The 16,168-nt window shown below is 40.9% G+C and overlaps 1 protein-coding gene across 1 annotated transcript in view; it reads right to left on the bottom strand.

Moving 5' to 3' along the window:
* The window catches only part of TERB2 (telomere repeat binding bouquet formation protein 2), a 34,174-nt gene extending 26,045 nt beyond the window's left edge, over positions 1-8,129 (bottom strand). The window contains exons 1-4 of the mRNA XM_059672278.1: positions 8,066-8,129; positions 7,896-7,977; positions 6,811-6,950; positions 4,059-4,120 (exon numbers count right to left, since the gene is read on the bottom strand). Of these exons, the coding sequence (XP_059528261.1) occupies positions 4,059-4,120; positions 6,811-6,950; positions 7,896-7,977; positions 8,066-8,129 (348 nt within the window). The remainder of the gene's footprint in view (positions 1-4,058; positions 4,121-6,810; positions 6,951-7,895; positions 7,978-8,065) is intronic.
* Between the last annotated feature and the right edge of the window lie 8,039 nt (positions 8,130-16,168).

Consider the following 16,168-nt stretch of genomic DNA (forward strand, 5'->3'; position numbering starts at 1 on the left):
CGTTCAGTTGATGTGGCACCCATTTTCCTTCCTTTAAAATCTTTCCCATTGCTTATAAATGACCGGAAATTGTTTGCTGAGCAATGTTTAATCTTTCTGCAAGTTGTTTTTGAGTTTGACATGCATCTTCATCCAATAATGCTTGTAATTGTTGGTCTTCAAACTTTTTCAGTTGACCTGGACGTTCTTTGTCTTTCACATTGAAATCATCACTTTTAAAGCATTTAAACCAGCGTTCACAGTATCTTGAGATGGAGCATGTTCACCATAAGCTTCCCGAAGTATACAATAACTTTCAGCAGCACTTTTCTTCAAAATAAAGTAATGAATTAAAACTTCCCACAAATACTCATTTTTTTGGCATGAAATTCGACATTTTAAGCGTAAAAATATCTATGATGTTAACACCTTCAGCAAATTTGACATATGAAGTTTTGAAGCTTGCTGTCAATACAACAAAATAGCATACATATCAAACCACATATGTATCAACATATGTGTAACTCCATCTATTGAAAAAAATCCGCATTATTAACTGGTATACCTGGTACTACTAGAGGCCCAGTGCATGACATTCGTGCACTGGGGGAGGGGGAGATTGCCCCTCAGCCGCCCTGCCCCTTCTCGCAGTCCGGGACCCCCTGAGGGGTCCTTAGTGCTGCCATGGAGACAGGAGAGGCTCCTGCCACTGCCGTTGTGCTCGCCAGCTGTGAGCCCAGCTTCTGGCTGAGCAGCACTTCCCCTGTGGGAGCGCACTGACCACCAGGGGGCAGCTCCTGTGTTGAGTGTCTGCCCCTGGTGGTCAGTGCACGTCATAGCAACCAGTCGTTCAGCTGTTCAGTCAATTTGCACATTAGGATTTTATTATATAGAACTAGTGGCCCGGTGCACAAAATTTGTGCACAGGGGGGTGTGTCCCTCAGCCCGCCTGCACCCTCTCCAATCTGGAACCCCTGAGGGATGTCTGACTGCCAGCAGTCGGACATCCCTCTCGCAATCCGGGACCACTGGCTCCTAACCACTCACCTGTCTGCCTGCCTGATCACCCCTAACCTAACTACTCTGCCTGCTGGCCTGATCACCCCCAACTGCCACCCCTCTGCTAGCCTGCTCACCCCCAACTGCTGACCCCCACCGGCCTGCTCACCCCCAACTACCCCTCCTGCTGTCCTGCTCGCCCCCAACTCCCCCCTCCTGCCAGTCTGCTTGCCCCCAACTGCCCTCCCCTGATGGCCTGATCTCCCCTAACTGCCTCTGCCTTGGTCCTGCCACCATGGTTTTGTCCAGAAGGACGTCTGGAAGGTCTCCTGAAAGGTCTGCCAGTCTAATTAGCATATTACCCTTTTATTAGTATAGATAATTACATTATAATTGGCTAATAATCTATATCAATCAATATTTTGAAATAACTAATAAAATCCTTTGTTATATAATCATACAAATTCTAGAGTCAATAGTCTCCAGTCAATAGTCAATAGTCTAGCAGGAATGTTCTACTAATTTTAGTAGAAAAAGCATTGGACTGGGATGGAGCTGAGAAAATTTTGTTCCACTTTGCTAATAATATCTGGCTATGTGAACCAAGACAAATCTTTGCTTCTCTTTACCTCAGTTTTCTCATTTCTAAAACTGAGTGATTAAATTAATGATCTTTAAGGACTTTTTAGCTCTAAAGTTCTGGTATACTCAATAATACTGTCATGCCCTGACCGGTTTGGCTCAGTGGATAGAGCATTGGCCTGCGGACTAAGGGGTCCCAGGTTTGATTCCGGTTAGGGGCATGTACCTTGGTTGAGGGCACATCCCCAGTGGGGAGTGTGCAGGAGGCAACTGATCGATGTTTCTCTCTCATCGATGTTTCTAATTCTCTATCCTTCTCCCTTCCTCTCTGTAAAAAAATCAATAAAATATATTTTAAAAAAATAAAATAATTACTCAAATCATTCATGTCCCTGGAAACATTGTGATAAATCAAGGATTAAATATTTTGGTCCTTTGTACAACATAGCCAAAGAATATAAAAGAACTATTAGTATTTTTAGATGATAACACTTTGGGAAGAAAAAACAAATGTATAAAAAAAAGTACAAAATATGTAAATCAATTGCTTGGCTTTAGACATATTATATTATAAAGATGTTTTCCCTAACTGTCTATTTTGAAAAAATTTCAAACTTATCGAATGTTAAAGAATAATACAATAAGTACAATATACCTTTCACCTAGATTCACAAAGTGTTAACATTTTTACACCCTGCATTCCTTCTATAAATTTTTATTTTTAATGGACCATTTGAAAACATTTTCAGATATTATAACCTTTTACTCCTTAATCTTTAGCACGTATTTTCTTTTAAATATATTTTTATTGATTTCAGAGAGGAAAGGAGAGGGAGAGAGATATAGAAACATGAACGATGAGAAAGAATCATTGATCAGGTGCCTCCTGAACACCCCACACTGAAGATCGAGCCTGCAATCCAAACATGTGCCCTGACCAGGAATTGAAACGCGACCTCCTGGTTCATGGGTCGAAGCTCAACCACTGAGCAACACTGGCCAGGCTTTTAGCATGCATTTTCTAAAATATATTTTATCTTTATAATACCTCTATCATAATTTTTTAAATTAATGTTAACTCAGTATCACCTAATATACAGTCCATGATACATGCCTGTGGGGGAAGGAGAGGGAATGGAATGGCATGGGCATGCTCCCTGGAAGGAGAATGCCTTCCTGCCTTTTTTTTTTTTTTTTTTTTTAATGGCATTGTTTTAAAGAGCCTAAGCCAGCTAGTTGTTTTCCGAAATTCTCAATATTCTAGAATTGCCTGTTTACCCATAAGTAGATTCAGGTTAAGCATTTTGAACAAGAACATTACACAGATAATATTGTGTACTTTTTATTATATTACATCAAGCTGAACATAATTTAGCATAATCCAATATTGGTGATGCTAAATTCAATCAGTTGGTTAAGGTGGTAGTTTGATAGATCTCTCCAGTGTAAAGGTACATTGCTTATCTTTATAATAAGTAATCTGTGGGGTGCTCATTTGCAATCATGCTTTTAACATCCATTAATGACCCTTGCCTAAGTCAATTATTTTATTGGGAGTGATATAGGGGGGATTTTCTATTCTATTATTCTTTGTATATTTATTAGCTGCTATTCTGTAAGGAAATTTTCTCTTATCCCACCTTTTCCTTCCTCCATCCCTTCCTTCTTTCTTTCCTTCCTCTGTTCTTCCATTTTTTTCTTTATGTTTTTGAAGTATCACTATATAATCATGGACTTTAAAAAATTTAATGTTTTATAATCCATTACTGTCATTGTTAATTTTGATGTTCAAATTATCCCAAATTTGGCTATTGCATAAAGATTATGAAGTCAAAAGCATAGGCAAATTGAAGCAGGATGGCAAAAGCTAAAGTCAGTTTTTAGTATTATACACATGTATTGGGGGGTGTTATTCAAAACATTTAACAAATGGCACAATAATTAATCAATGAGAATCTACACTGGCAGTAAAGAACTGGTCTATACTGTGCAATGATCACTCCCTTAATATTACTGACAAAAGCAAATTTGCAAGTTATGTGAATAATTTTATTCATACAAAAAATCTCAATATAACTATTGTACTAGTATAAAAACAATGCCAAATCAGATAGTGTTCAATAAAAGCATGACCGTTAATTCCTTAATCTGGATCATGTCACAGGCAAACATTTTTAAGATTATATTGCGCCCTAGCTGGTTTGGCTCAGTGGATAGAGCGTCGGCCTGCGGACTGAAGGGTCCCGGGTTTGAATCCGGCCAAGGGCACATGCCTGGGTTGTGGGCTCCATCCCCAGTAGGGGACCTGCTGGAGGCAGCCAATCAATGATTCTCATCATTGATGTTTCTCTCTCTCTCCCCTTGATGTTTCTCTCTCTCCCTCTCCCTTTCTCTCTGAAATCAATAAAGAAATATATTTAAAAAAAAAAAAAGATTATATTGCTTTCAAAAATTTTTGAAACTATAGATTTTAATTAAGTACTTTATTTTACTCTTACCTTCTCTGTCAGAAAATGTTGATCTTGTTCCCAAATAAAACTGCCAATTTTTCTTCTTATTTCTGTAATAGGAAAAAAAATCCAATACCATTTTCTTAAAGTAAATGTAACATTTTCTGAATTTTACTTGAAGTCTGAAATTTCTAGGCCAGCATTTTCCCACTTGCATCAAAATCATCTAAGATACTTGTTTAAAATGCAGATTCCTTTTGAATATCATTGAGAAGGAGCTAAGGAATTTACATTTCTATCAAACTTTCCAGATGATTCCAATGTATTATGAGAATCACTGTTGTAAACTTTTCCTGCTGGAATATACCTCTTCATTAAATGTGTCTTTAGAACAAGCGTTAAAAAAAGAAAACGATTGTCCAGTCAAAATAAAAGCTATATCGCCCAACTGGCATGGCTTGGCAGTTGAGTGTGCACCCAGGAACCAAGAGGTCACTGGTTTGATTCCTGGCCAGGGCATATGCTGGGGTTGCGGGCTCGATTCCCACCCAGTAAGGGGATGTGCAGGAGGCAACTGATCAGTGATTCTCTCTCATCATTGACATTTCTATCTTTCTCTCCCTTCTTTTCTAATATCAATAAAAATATATACATTTTAAAAAGCTATAAAATTCTGGAATTTGTAGAATAGAGGTCCTCAATAATTCAATAATTTACTTTGTTAAAAGAAGAGTGGAAGAGCAATGTGTCTAGTGAGCATGGTAGTATAGGAATTTTACAATGCTTAGTATGTCAGAGGACTATATCATCATCCTAACTCAAAGATCCTAAAAGATTCCACAGTAGCCCACTCATAGACAAAAAGGTAGAATTCCTCAAGATCTATTCTGCCTAGTAGTAGCCACTAGGCAGATGTGGGCACCACATTGAAATGTGTCACTGGCCCAAATTGAAATGTGCTGTAAACATACATATTGAATTTCAAAGACTTAGTATCAAAAAAAGAATGTAAATGCCCGGCTGGTGTGGCTCAGTAATTGAGCATCGACCAATGAATTAGGAAGTCATGGTTTGATTCCTGGTCAGGGCACATGCCCAGGTTGTGGGTTGCAGGAGGCAGCTGATCAATGATCCTTTCATCATTGATGTTTCTATCTTTCTTTCCCTCTCCCTTCCTCTCTAAATTTAAATTAAAGATAATTTAAAATATCTCAATAATTTTTATATTATTACATACAGAAAATGATACTTTAGATATATTAGGTTAAATAAAATACATTCTTAAAATTAATTTCACCTATTTCTTTTTATTTTTTTTAATATATTTTATTGACTTTTTACAGAGAGGAATAGAGAGTTAGAAACATTGATGAGGGAGAAACATCAATCAGCTGCCTCCTGCACACCTCCTACTGGGGATGTGCCTGCAACCAAGGTACATGCCCTTGACTGGAATCAAACCTGGGACCTTTCAGTCTGCAGGCTGACGCTCTATCCACTGAGCCAAACTGGCCAGGGCTCTTTTTATTCATTTTAATGTGACTACTAGAAAATTTACGATTAATATGTGGCTCACATTTGCATCTTCATACTTCTACTAGACAATATTGGTCTATCTAGATGGATAATAATGTATAGTTTTTATTTTTAAAAAAGAGCATGTTTTCATTTCTGACAGTTTTAAAAATTTAAATACATTTTAAGATGCTAAACTCAAATACAGGAGTCATTAATTTATTTATTTATATCACCACTTAGAGCAACTTATTATAAATAGGTCCTACCAGGACATTAAAACTATGAAAGGAACCCAATTTTGGGGGGTTTCTAAAACTCTTCTATAGAAATCTTTTTTGAGTTGTTTGGGTTTCTTTTTAATACTTTGCTCATGGGGAATGTGTACAGCTGTCTTGCTAGGGATGGACACATACACATCAAGAATTGGGTAATAATGCAAGACCATAAAAATGAATATTTTGCCCAACCTGTGTGGCTCAGTGATTGAGCATTGACCTGTGAACCAAGGAGGTCAGGGTTTGATTCCTGGTCAGGGTATATGCCTGGGTTGTGCGCTGAATCCCCAATGGGGCACATGCAGGAGACAGCCAGTCAATGATTCTCTTTCACCATTGATATCTCTATCTCTCCCTCTCCCTTCCTCTCTGAAATGAATAAAATAATATATTTTTTTAAAGTGGGATATTTAATTAGCCCAGATAAAATAGGTAGGATTTGAACAGAACAAATCAGGGAAAACTAAAAGAACCACTTTCAGAAGCAGTTTATTTACTTGACCTTTACTTCACAGGGTTGCTGAAATAATTAATGTGAAAGTACTTTAAAGAACAATAGTAATATATGGGTTTATTATCATAATGAATCTTTAAAAATAGAGAAAAATTTCAGAAATATAACGAAGAGATTCAAAACTAGCAAAGAACCGTTTATTGAATGCTCACATATCAGACTACTTATATTATCTCATTTTATCCTCAAAACAACTTGGGAGAAGTTGCTGAAGGTTACAGAACTAGTGAGTGTTGGATCCCAGCCAGTGAACCCTCTGAGGACAAGATCTGCATGTGTATTTTTCAGCACTGAATCCCCAGCGCCTGGGTGGAAACCTGGCACACAGTAGGAGCTCAGTGAATGCATGAATCAAGGATAAACACATAAAACTAGAATATACATCAAGGCAATCTGACCCCAAGCCCATGCTTGTCCACTTAGATCAGCACAGCTGGGTGACTTAGCCGGCTCTGGCTGCCTAACAGGGGTTGGATGCATGATCTTTGCTAACCTTCTTGCAGGCATGCAGGAGGAAGAACGAAATGACCTAAAGCCACTGAATTTTTAATTTCAGCATTAGCGACGGCAGCGAGATAGTAGGCATGAAAAACGGTAGCATTATCATCTATGTAGTCGAGGCTCTGATAGACTCTAGGAGGGAAGAAAAGGGGGGGGGGGAATATTTTAGGTTATGAAATAAACAAGAATGTATTCAACCTTGCAAAAATAGAATAAATAAACGGAAGTAGGAACGATTATCCACAGGTAACCAGGAGACTGGGGGTTCTGAGGCCGGGGATTAGACCTCGGCTTTTACAAACACAACCCCACAGCAGTGTGGAGGAGGATCGCAGGTGGACAGCGCCAAGGCAGCGCAACCTCTCAGAAAAACACCCTGAGAGTCAGGGCAAGAGGAGATGGGGTGCTGCTAAAGCCGTGAGAGTGAGTGCTGAGAGCGTTGGAGGGGCACAGCCATGGTGTGTGAACACTGACCGGTTCAAGGGGCGGGGGGTTGTCAGTCCAACGAAGCTGGGGCGGCTTTAAGCTGGAGAACACCGGACCTACTGCAGGTATGAGGGGCATGCAGGAGATTTCGTTTAAACGTATTGAGTAGGAGGGGCCTCCAAGGAGTCACGTGGAGCCTGGTGGTGGGTCTCAGTGGAGCCTCCACCCACGGGCCAGGAGGTCAAGGTTGCAGGCCCCGGTTGGGCCCGATCCCCGGTGTGGGGCGTGCAGGAGGCAGCCGATCAACGATTCTCTCTCATCATTGGTTTCTGTCCTTCTCTCCCCATCCCTTTCCATCTCTGTAATCAATAAAAACATATTTTTTAAAAAAGTCACATGGAGTTGTGGGAGGGGCAGCTGTTACTACCGGAACTCAAGAAGTGACTCGGGGACGGGGAGGAGGCCAGGCCATGGTGGCAGAAAGGAGAGGAGAAAGGCCACGTATCCTAATCCCCACATCTAGGACTGGAAACTCGCTCTTTTCCAGTCTTTTCCGATCATCTACACTGATGAGCGACCGCAGTTTCCACCTCCAACTCCTGGCTCATCAGGACTCGCGAGGTAATGCCAGGCGGCCTGGCAGTCAGGTACCTCAGCGTGTCTGGGTGCGAAGCATCGCAGCTGAACAGGAAGTCGGCGGCCCTCAGGTCACTGATCGTCCCCCCTTCGGCCACTGTGGAGGCAAGAGCCAAAAGGGGGTAAGCCAGCAAGGGCCCTGGGGCCTTCACCACCCCGCCCACCCTTTCGCCCTCGCTTCGTACCCCAGAATTGCCTCAGGTTCCCGCTGACGCTCCGGCAGAACCATCCCCGCTGCCCTTGAAACATGGCGCCGCCCGTGCGGGTCAGGGTGTGGGGGAGGGAACTGTAGCAGAGATCGCTGATTGGTCCCGGCCCCAAAGACCGGCTCAATGATTGGTTCTCAGAGTAATGGGCGGGAAAAGCCTGCGGCGGGAGGAAGAAGGATCCCCGCTACCAGCCTGAGGGAACCAACTCCTAGGACTGTGCACAGGATGCTCGGCTTCCCCGCCTTCAGCGGGGAGGGGTCAGTAGCCACACTTGTGAGTTTTAAACCCAAAGTGCATACTAACAAAATTCTTGTGCCATGTTGTACGGGCAAGAGTGCAGGTTCTGTAGCATCAATTTTTTTTAATCAACACTAATAAAAGAGAAAAATGGTAATTGGCGTACGAGCTACCCTTTTCATTGGCTAATCAGGGCTATATGCAAATTAACTGCCAACTAAGATTGGCAGTTAACTGCCAACAAGATGGCGGTTAATTTGCATATGTAGGCACAATGCAGGGAGGCGAAAGGGAAAGCAGGAAGAAGCCCCTGCCACTGACAGTGATTGGAAACCCAGGGGGGAGCTAAGAGCTGGGGGGCAGGGCAAAGGCGGCCCTGGGGCCGCCTGTGCCCTGCCCCCCAGCCATGATCGGAGAATCAGGCGTCTTTGCCGCCCTGGCCAGTGATAGCAGGAAGCAGGGGTGGAGCCAGCGATGGGAGCTGGCAGTCCCGGGAGCTAGGAGTCCCTTGCCTGGGCCTAAAGCGAAGCCCACGATCCCGGGGCGCTGCAGCTGTGGGTCCCCGCTGCCTGGGCCAGACACCTCAGCCAGAGGCGTCAGGCCTGGGCAAGGGGCCGATCCTGCAATTGGAGGGTGATGGGGGTCAACGCCTGAGGGCTCCCAGTATGTGAGAGGAGGCAGGCTGGGCTGAGGGACACCCCCCCACACACACACACACCCAGTACACGAATTTCGTGCACCGGGCCCCTAGTTGAAATATAATTGACTTACAATATTAGTATTAGTGATTTGATATTTATGCACATTACAATGTTGATTATCCCCATAAGTCTAGTTACCTTCTCTCACTGTATGAACTTATTACAGTACTATTGACTATTCTCTCTGCAGTTATTATAACCCCTGTGTCTTATTTTTTTTTAGCTTTTTTTTACATCTTTATTGTTCAGATTATTACAGTTGTTCCTCTTTTTTCCCCCCATAGCTCCCCTCCACCTGGTTCCCACCCCACTCTCTGCCCTTACCTGCCCCCCCAACTGTCCTCATCCATAGGTGCACGATTTTTGTCCAGTCTCTTCCCACACCCCTTTCCCCCCAAGAATTGTCAGTCCACTCCCTTTATATGCCCCTGATTCTATTATATTCACCAGTTTATTCTGTTCATCAGATTTTTTATTCACTTGATTTTTAGATTCACTTGTTGATAGATGTGTATTTGTTGTTCATAACTTGTATCTTTACCTTTTCCTTCTTCCCCTTCTTAAAGGATACCTTCCAGCATTTCATATAATACTGGTTTGGTGGTGATGAACTCCTTTAGCTTTTCCTTATCTGTGAAGCTCTTTATCTGACCTTCAATTCTGAATGATAGCTTTGCTGGATAAAGTAATCTTGGTTGTAGGTTCTTGCTATTCATCACTTTGAATATTTCTTGCCACTCCCTTCTGGCCTGCAAAGTTTCTGTTGAGAAATCAGCTGACAGTCATATGGGTACTCCCTTGTAGGTAACTGAGTTTCTTTCTCTTGCTGCTTTTAAGATTCTCTCTTTGTCTTTTGCTCTTGGCATTTTAATGATGATGTGTCTTGGTGTGGTCCTCTTTGGATTCCTTTTGTTTGGGGTTCTCTGCACTTCCTGGACTTGTAAGTCTATTTCTTTCACCAGGTGGGGGAAGTTTTCTGTCATTATTTCTTCAAATAGGTTTTCAATATCTCTCTCTTCTTCTGGCACCCCCATAATTCAGATGTTGGTTTGCTTGAAGTTGTCCCAGAGGCTCCTTACACACTATCTTCATATTTTTGAACTCTTTTTTTTTTTTTTTTTTGCTTTTCCTGTTGGGTGTTTTTTACTTCTTTGTATTTTAAATCTTTGACTTGATTCTTGTGATCCTCTGGTCTGCTGTTGGGAGTCTGTATAATATTCTTTATTTTAGTCAGTGTATGCTTAATTTCTAGTTGGTCCTTTTTCATAACCTCGAGGGCCTTACTAGATTTATCGGTGGTTCCTAGAAAATTCTTGAAAAACCTTATAAGTGTGGTTTTGGACGTTATATCCAGTAGTTTGCTTTCCTCCATTTCTGTCATTTGTGACTTGTTTCTTTGTCTCCACATTTTGGCTGCTTCCCTGTGTTGATAGAGTGGCTTTCTGTGCTAGGTGTCCTATAGGGCCCAGTGGCTCAGCCTCCCCAATTACCTGAGGTGGACACTCTTGGTGCACCCCTTTGTGGGCTGTGTGCACAGCCTTCTTGTAGTTAAGCCTTGATTGCTGTTGGTATCACTGGGAGGGATTGACCTCCAGGCCAACTGGCTGTGAGAATCAGCTGTGTCTATGGTGGGAGAACTTCTGTGCTGGAGATACCCTTATGGGGCAAGACTTGCTTCAATGGGGCTTTGGTGCTCACTGAGTCTGCCCCCTGAGTGTGTCCCTTATGGATCTGAGGAGCTGTAATCTGGATGGTCCCACTCTGACCACTGCGTACACTGGCTCTTGGATCACTAAGGAGGTGCAAATTTAGCCTCTGCCTGAGGCTACCCAGCAGGAGCTATGGAGAGATCTGCAGATTCCTCTTCTTTGTTTGGGATTTGGAGGTTCCAAGATGAGACCCAGCTGTGAAGCAGTGTAAGCTGCTGTGGGGCCTTGGGCCTTCTTCGGAAGTTCTGGGTCTCTCTGACCCAGCTGCAGTTTGTTAGGTAATTTTAGATTGCAAAAGGCCAGGCCATTCATATGCAAAAGCCTCTGTGCACAGCTTGGGTGGGGCAGGGTCTCAGGGAATCAACAGGGCGGAGCAAACAGCTATGGCTGATCCTCAGTCCTCTCCTAAGTGGCCCCCGGTCTCATTGTTCCGTGGTACTCGCTGCAAGCACCTCTGGGAGAAAGCTGCCCTCGAGTTCTGCCTGATTCCAGACAGTCCAGTCTCTCCCTGTATGAGTCTGGGTCCCCAGAGACTTGCCCGGAACTGGAGTTCAGAGCAGTCAGGAGCTTGTGTCTCCCTCCTGATTGAAAAAGACAACCGTGTCCTCAGCTGCCAGCCCTTTCCGCGTGCGCCTCCGTACCTCTGCACTTTACTTCCGCACCTCCTCTGAGTCTCAGTGTGCTTTTCTCTTTCCTTCTAGTTGTAGAATTTCCACTCAGCCAGCCTTCCTGTGGTTCTGGATGCTGTCCGTTTTGTCTTTTAGTTGTATTTTTGAAGTGGTTGTGCGAGGCAGCAATTTCAGGCATTTACCTATGCCGCCATCTTCGTTTCCCCTGTGTCTTATTTTTTAACTGGAAGTTTGTACCCCTTAATCCCTTTCACCTATTTCGCCCACCCTTGCTACTGCCTCCTCCTGGCAACCACCAGTTTGTTCTCTGTATCTATGAGTCTGTTTCTGTTTTATTTGTTCATTTGTTTTATTTATTTTAAAATATATTTTTATTGATTTTGGAGAGGAAGGGAGAGAGAGACAGAAACATCAATGATGAGAATCATTGATTGGCTGCCTCCTGCACGACCCCCACTGGGGATTGAGCCCACAGAAAGGGCATGTACCTCCACCAGGAAAGGAACAGGGAACCTCATAAATCAAAGTTCAACCACTGAACCACAGTGGCCCAGCAGATTTTAATCTTTGTTATGACTGAGTAATAAAATTCCATAGCATATATATATATACCCCATATCTTTATCCATTTATAAAATCCACAAACACTTATCTTGGCTATTGGAAATAATGCTGCAATGAACATAGGGATGCATATGTCTTTTCAAATTGGTTAAATACCCAGAAGTGGAATTGTAGCATCAAGTATTATTTTGAAGCAAACTCATTTTACCATTTCATCTATAAATGTTTTAATTGGACTTTAAAAAAAATAACCACAATATCATTACCACACTTAAAAATAATAATTTTTAGTACAGTCAAATATCATGAGTGTTCAAATTTCCAATTTTCTCAAAATTATGTTTTCCTTTTACAGTATCTGCCCCCCTCCTTAGATCAGTTTTGATAAGCTATATTCTCTGGTATTGGGCCCATTTAATCTAAAATTTCAAGAATCCTTTATAATAAAAGCCTAATATGCAAATTGTCCCCTCGACCAGGAGTTCAACCGCTCGTTATGATGTGTGCTGACCACCAGGGGGCAGCGTGGAACATGGCAGCATCATTGACACAGCACTGGCAGTAGGCAGCAGTGGAGGTGCTTTCGGCCCCAATGGATTCCGACAAGAGTGGGACCACAGCAGGATGGTGGAGCAGGTGAGCGGTTGGCGCCAGGCCAAGGCAGGTGTGAGCAGGGTCCAATCACCCCGCTGATTGCCCCACAGATGGTGACCAGCAGTGGTGGCAGGGGGCCCGATGACTCAGGCAGAAGGGGGTGCATGGGGGCCTGGGGGCCCAAGTGCTGCCCAGAGCCCAGAAGTCAGCTGGGATCTGCTCTTCCACACCAGATGTTCGCGCTTTGATTGCCAGCTAGGCCTAGGGACTACAGCTGTGCATGAATTTCGTGCACCAGACCTCTAGTACTATTATAATGCTGTTCATAACAACTTTTGTTATTTTTTTAATGTCTGCAAGGTTCTGTACTAATGGCTTCTTTTTCATTTCTGATATTAGTTATTTGTGCCTTTCTATTTCTTAGTCTCACCAGAGGTTTGTCAATTTTCTTAGCCTTTTCAAATAAGAAACTTCTGGCTTCATACTCTCATATATTTCTTTTCTATACCATTAATTTCTGATCTTATAAGTTCCCTGGTTTTAGATTGCTTTTCTTTTTCTAATGTCTTGAGATGACTCGTTTTCATTTTTTGTTTTTCTAAAATGTGCATATGTCTATAAATTTCCTTGAAACTGTATGCCAAAGTTTTTGAGATGCCATTTTTATTGTTCAATTTAAAGTATTTTTGGAATTCCAATGTAAGTTATTTGATCCATGGGTAATTTAAAATATTTTAAAATTTTCAAATACATGGGATTATTTATTTACCTTATTGTTATTGGTTTCTGGATACTTAAATGCACTAAGGTCAAAGAATATAGCTTGTGTGATAATTATCCTTATGAAATTATCCTTATGATTGAAGCATATGGTCAGAGTTCTGTGTGTGTTTAAAGAATGTTCATATTGTCTGATTCCTCTATCAGTTACTGAGGGAAGCATGCTAAAATATACTTTACTTATAGTTTTATTGATTTCTTTTTGTTAATTTTTGCTTTATATATATATTGAAATTATGATGTTAGGTGCTTCCAAATGTATATTTGTTACTTTCTAGTTGATTGAACTATAAGGGAATTAAATATGAAAAGCAAATTTTTAAAACATATGAATAAAACACAGAAAAATATCTCTCTGACCTCTGAATAGAGAAGAATCTTTTAAATGAGACACAAGTATTACCCAGTAGGAGAAGATATTTTCAGAGGAAATAACCAATAAAGGACTGGTTATCCAGAACCTACAAATAACCCTATGAATCAATACAAGACAAATAACCCAATAGAAAAAATGGGCAAACACCTAAATAAGAATTTCATAGAAGAGGAAACTTAAATGGCAAGTAAACTTATGAAAAGTTTAATAAGTGGTAATTAGGGAAATGCAAACTAACACTAAAATGAGATAGTATTATGTGTCCACCTTACTGGTAAAACTTGAATTGGCAGACAGTAATGGGAACTCCCATTGCTTGTGAGGATGTAAATTGGCACAATCGCTTTGACCAACAATTTAGCATTACTTACTTGGAGATATGCATACTGTATGTCCCAGCATTTATCAGATATACTAGAGGCCCATTGCATGAAGATTCACGCAGTAGGCCTCCTTCCCCTGGCTGCCAGCACCAGTTTTCCTCCAGCACTTGGGACCCAGGCCTTTGGTCCAGTCACAGCAGAGAAGCCAAGCCTCTTCAGCCTTTAGTCGTCTTCAGTCTTTGCTCCGCGCCTGCATATACAAATTAACTGCCATCTTTGTTGGGTTAATTTGCATACTCATCCTGATTGGCCAGTGGGTGTAGTGGAGTGACACCAATTTGCCTGTTTCTCTTTTATTAGTGTAGATACCTAGAGAAACCCTTGCTCCTATTTACCAATACATATATACAATAATATTTATGGCAACATTGTTGTTAAAGCAATAGCAAAAAACAACAACAAAACTAGAAACAACCACTATCTATAAACAGTATTTTGGATATTTAAATTGTTTTATTTTTATACAATGGAACACAACATAATTTTGAATTTTTAAAAAACTGAGGAAGACATACAACCTGATTGCATTCATTTAAAGTTTTGAAACTATACTTACATATGTAGTATAGAAAAAACTAAACAATATATTTTTTGGGAAAGCAGACCTGTGAATCATTTTCAAAAAGGGAAAACAAAACAAAACAGATATAAGATGTAGATTGGTGATCACCTCAGAGCTGAGAGAGGTACACAAAGATTTTGACACTGTTCTGTTTCCAAAGCTAGATGGTCAATGAGTACTTGATCATTGTAGTATAAGCTGTACATATACATTCCATACACTCTTACATATGTATTTTACATTTTAATTTTTTTTTTGCATTTTTTTTATTATTAGTTAAGGTATTACAAATGTGTCCTCATCCCCCCCATTAACCCCCAACCTCCCCCACACACACAAACTCATGCTCCCATCCCCCCGTTGTCCATGTCCATTGGTTTGGCTTACATACATGTATACAAGTACATTTTAATTTTTAAAAAATAGTCAAGTATGTCAACTTAGGAGGATTTTATATAAATAGTTAATCAAATATTGGGCCTTGAAAATCCACTTTACCATTGCACCAAAATAATTAAGATACCTAGGAATAAACTTAACTAAGGAGATAAAAGACCTGTACTCGGAAAACAATAGGACATTAAAAAAAAAGAGATAAAGGAAGACATAAATAAATGAAAGAACAGACCATGTTCATGGATTGGTAGAATCAACATCATTAAAATGTCCATACCACCCAAAGCAATCTACAGATTCAATGCAATCCCCGTTAAAATACCAACAGCATACTTCAAACATCTAGAACAAACTCTCCAAAAATTCATCTGGAATAAAAAAAAAGACCCCAAATAGCCACAGCAATCCTTAGAAAGAAGAACAAAGTTGGAGGGATCAGAATGCCAGATACAAAGCTATGTTACTAAGCCACAGTTCTCAAAACGGCCTGGTACTGGCACAAAAACAGACATATAGACCAATGGAACAGAACAGAAAACCCAGAAATCAACCCAAGCCATTATGCTAAATTAATAGTTGACAAAGGAGGCAAGAGCATACAATAGAGTCAAGATAGTTCTTCAATAAATGGTGTTGGGAAATTTGGTCAGATACATGCAAAAAAATGAAACTAGATCACCAATTACACCATATACAAAAACAAACTCAAAATGGCTAAAGGACTTAAATGTAAGACGGGAAACCATAAAAATCCTACAAGTATCCATAGACAGCAAATTAGCAGACCTGTGTCATAGCAATATCTTTACAGACACAGCTCCTGGGGCAATGGAGACTAAGGAGAAAATAAACAAATGGTACTACATCAAAATAAAAAGCTTCTGCACAGCAAAAGAACCTATCAACAAAACAACAAGAAAGCCCACTGCATGGGAGAACATATTTGCCAATGCTATTTCAGATAAAAGTTTAATCTCCAAAATTTACAGAGAACTCATATAACTTAACAAAAGGAAGATAAACGATCCAATCAAAAAATGGGCAAGGGACCTAAGACACTTTTTGAAAGAGGACCTACAGAAGGCTGAGAGACGTATGAAAACATGCTCAAAGTCACTAATCATCTGAGAGATGCAAATCAAAACAAC

This window comes from Myotis daubentonii, chromosome 1, assembly GCF_963259705.1.
Source record: "Myotis daubentonii chromosome 1, mMyoDau2.1, whole genome shotgun sequence".
NCBI classification, from domain to species: domain Eukaryota; kingdom Metazoa; phylum Chordata; class Mammalia; order Chiroptera; family Vespertilionidae; genus Myotis; species Myotis daubentonii.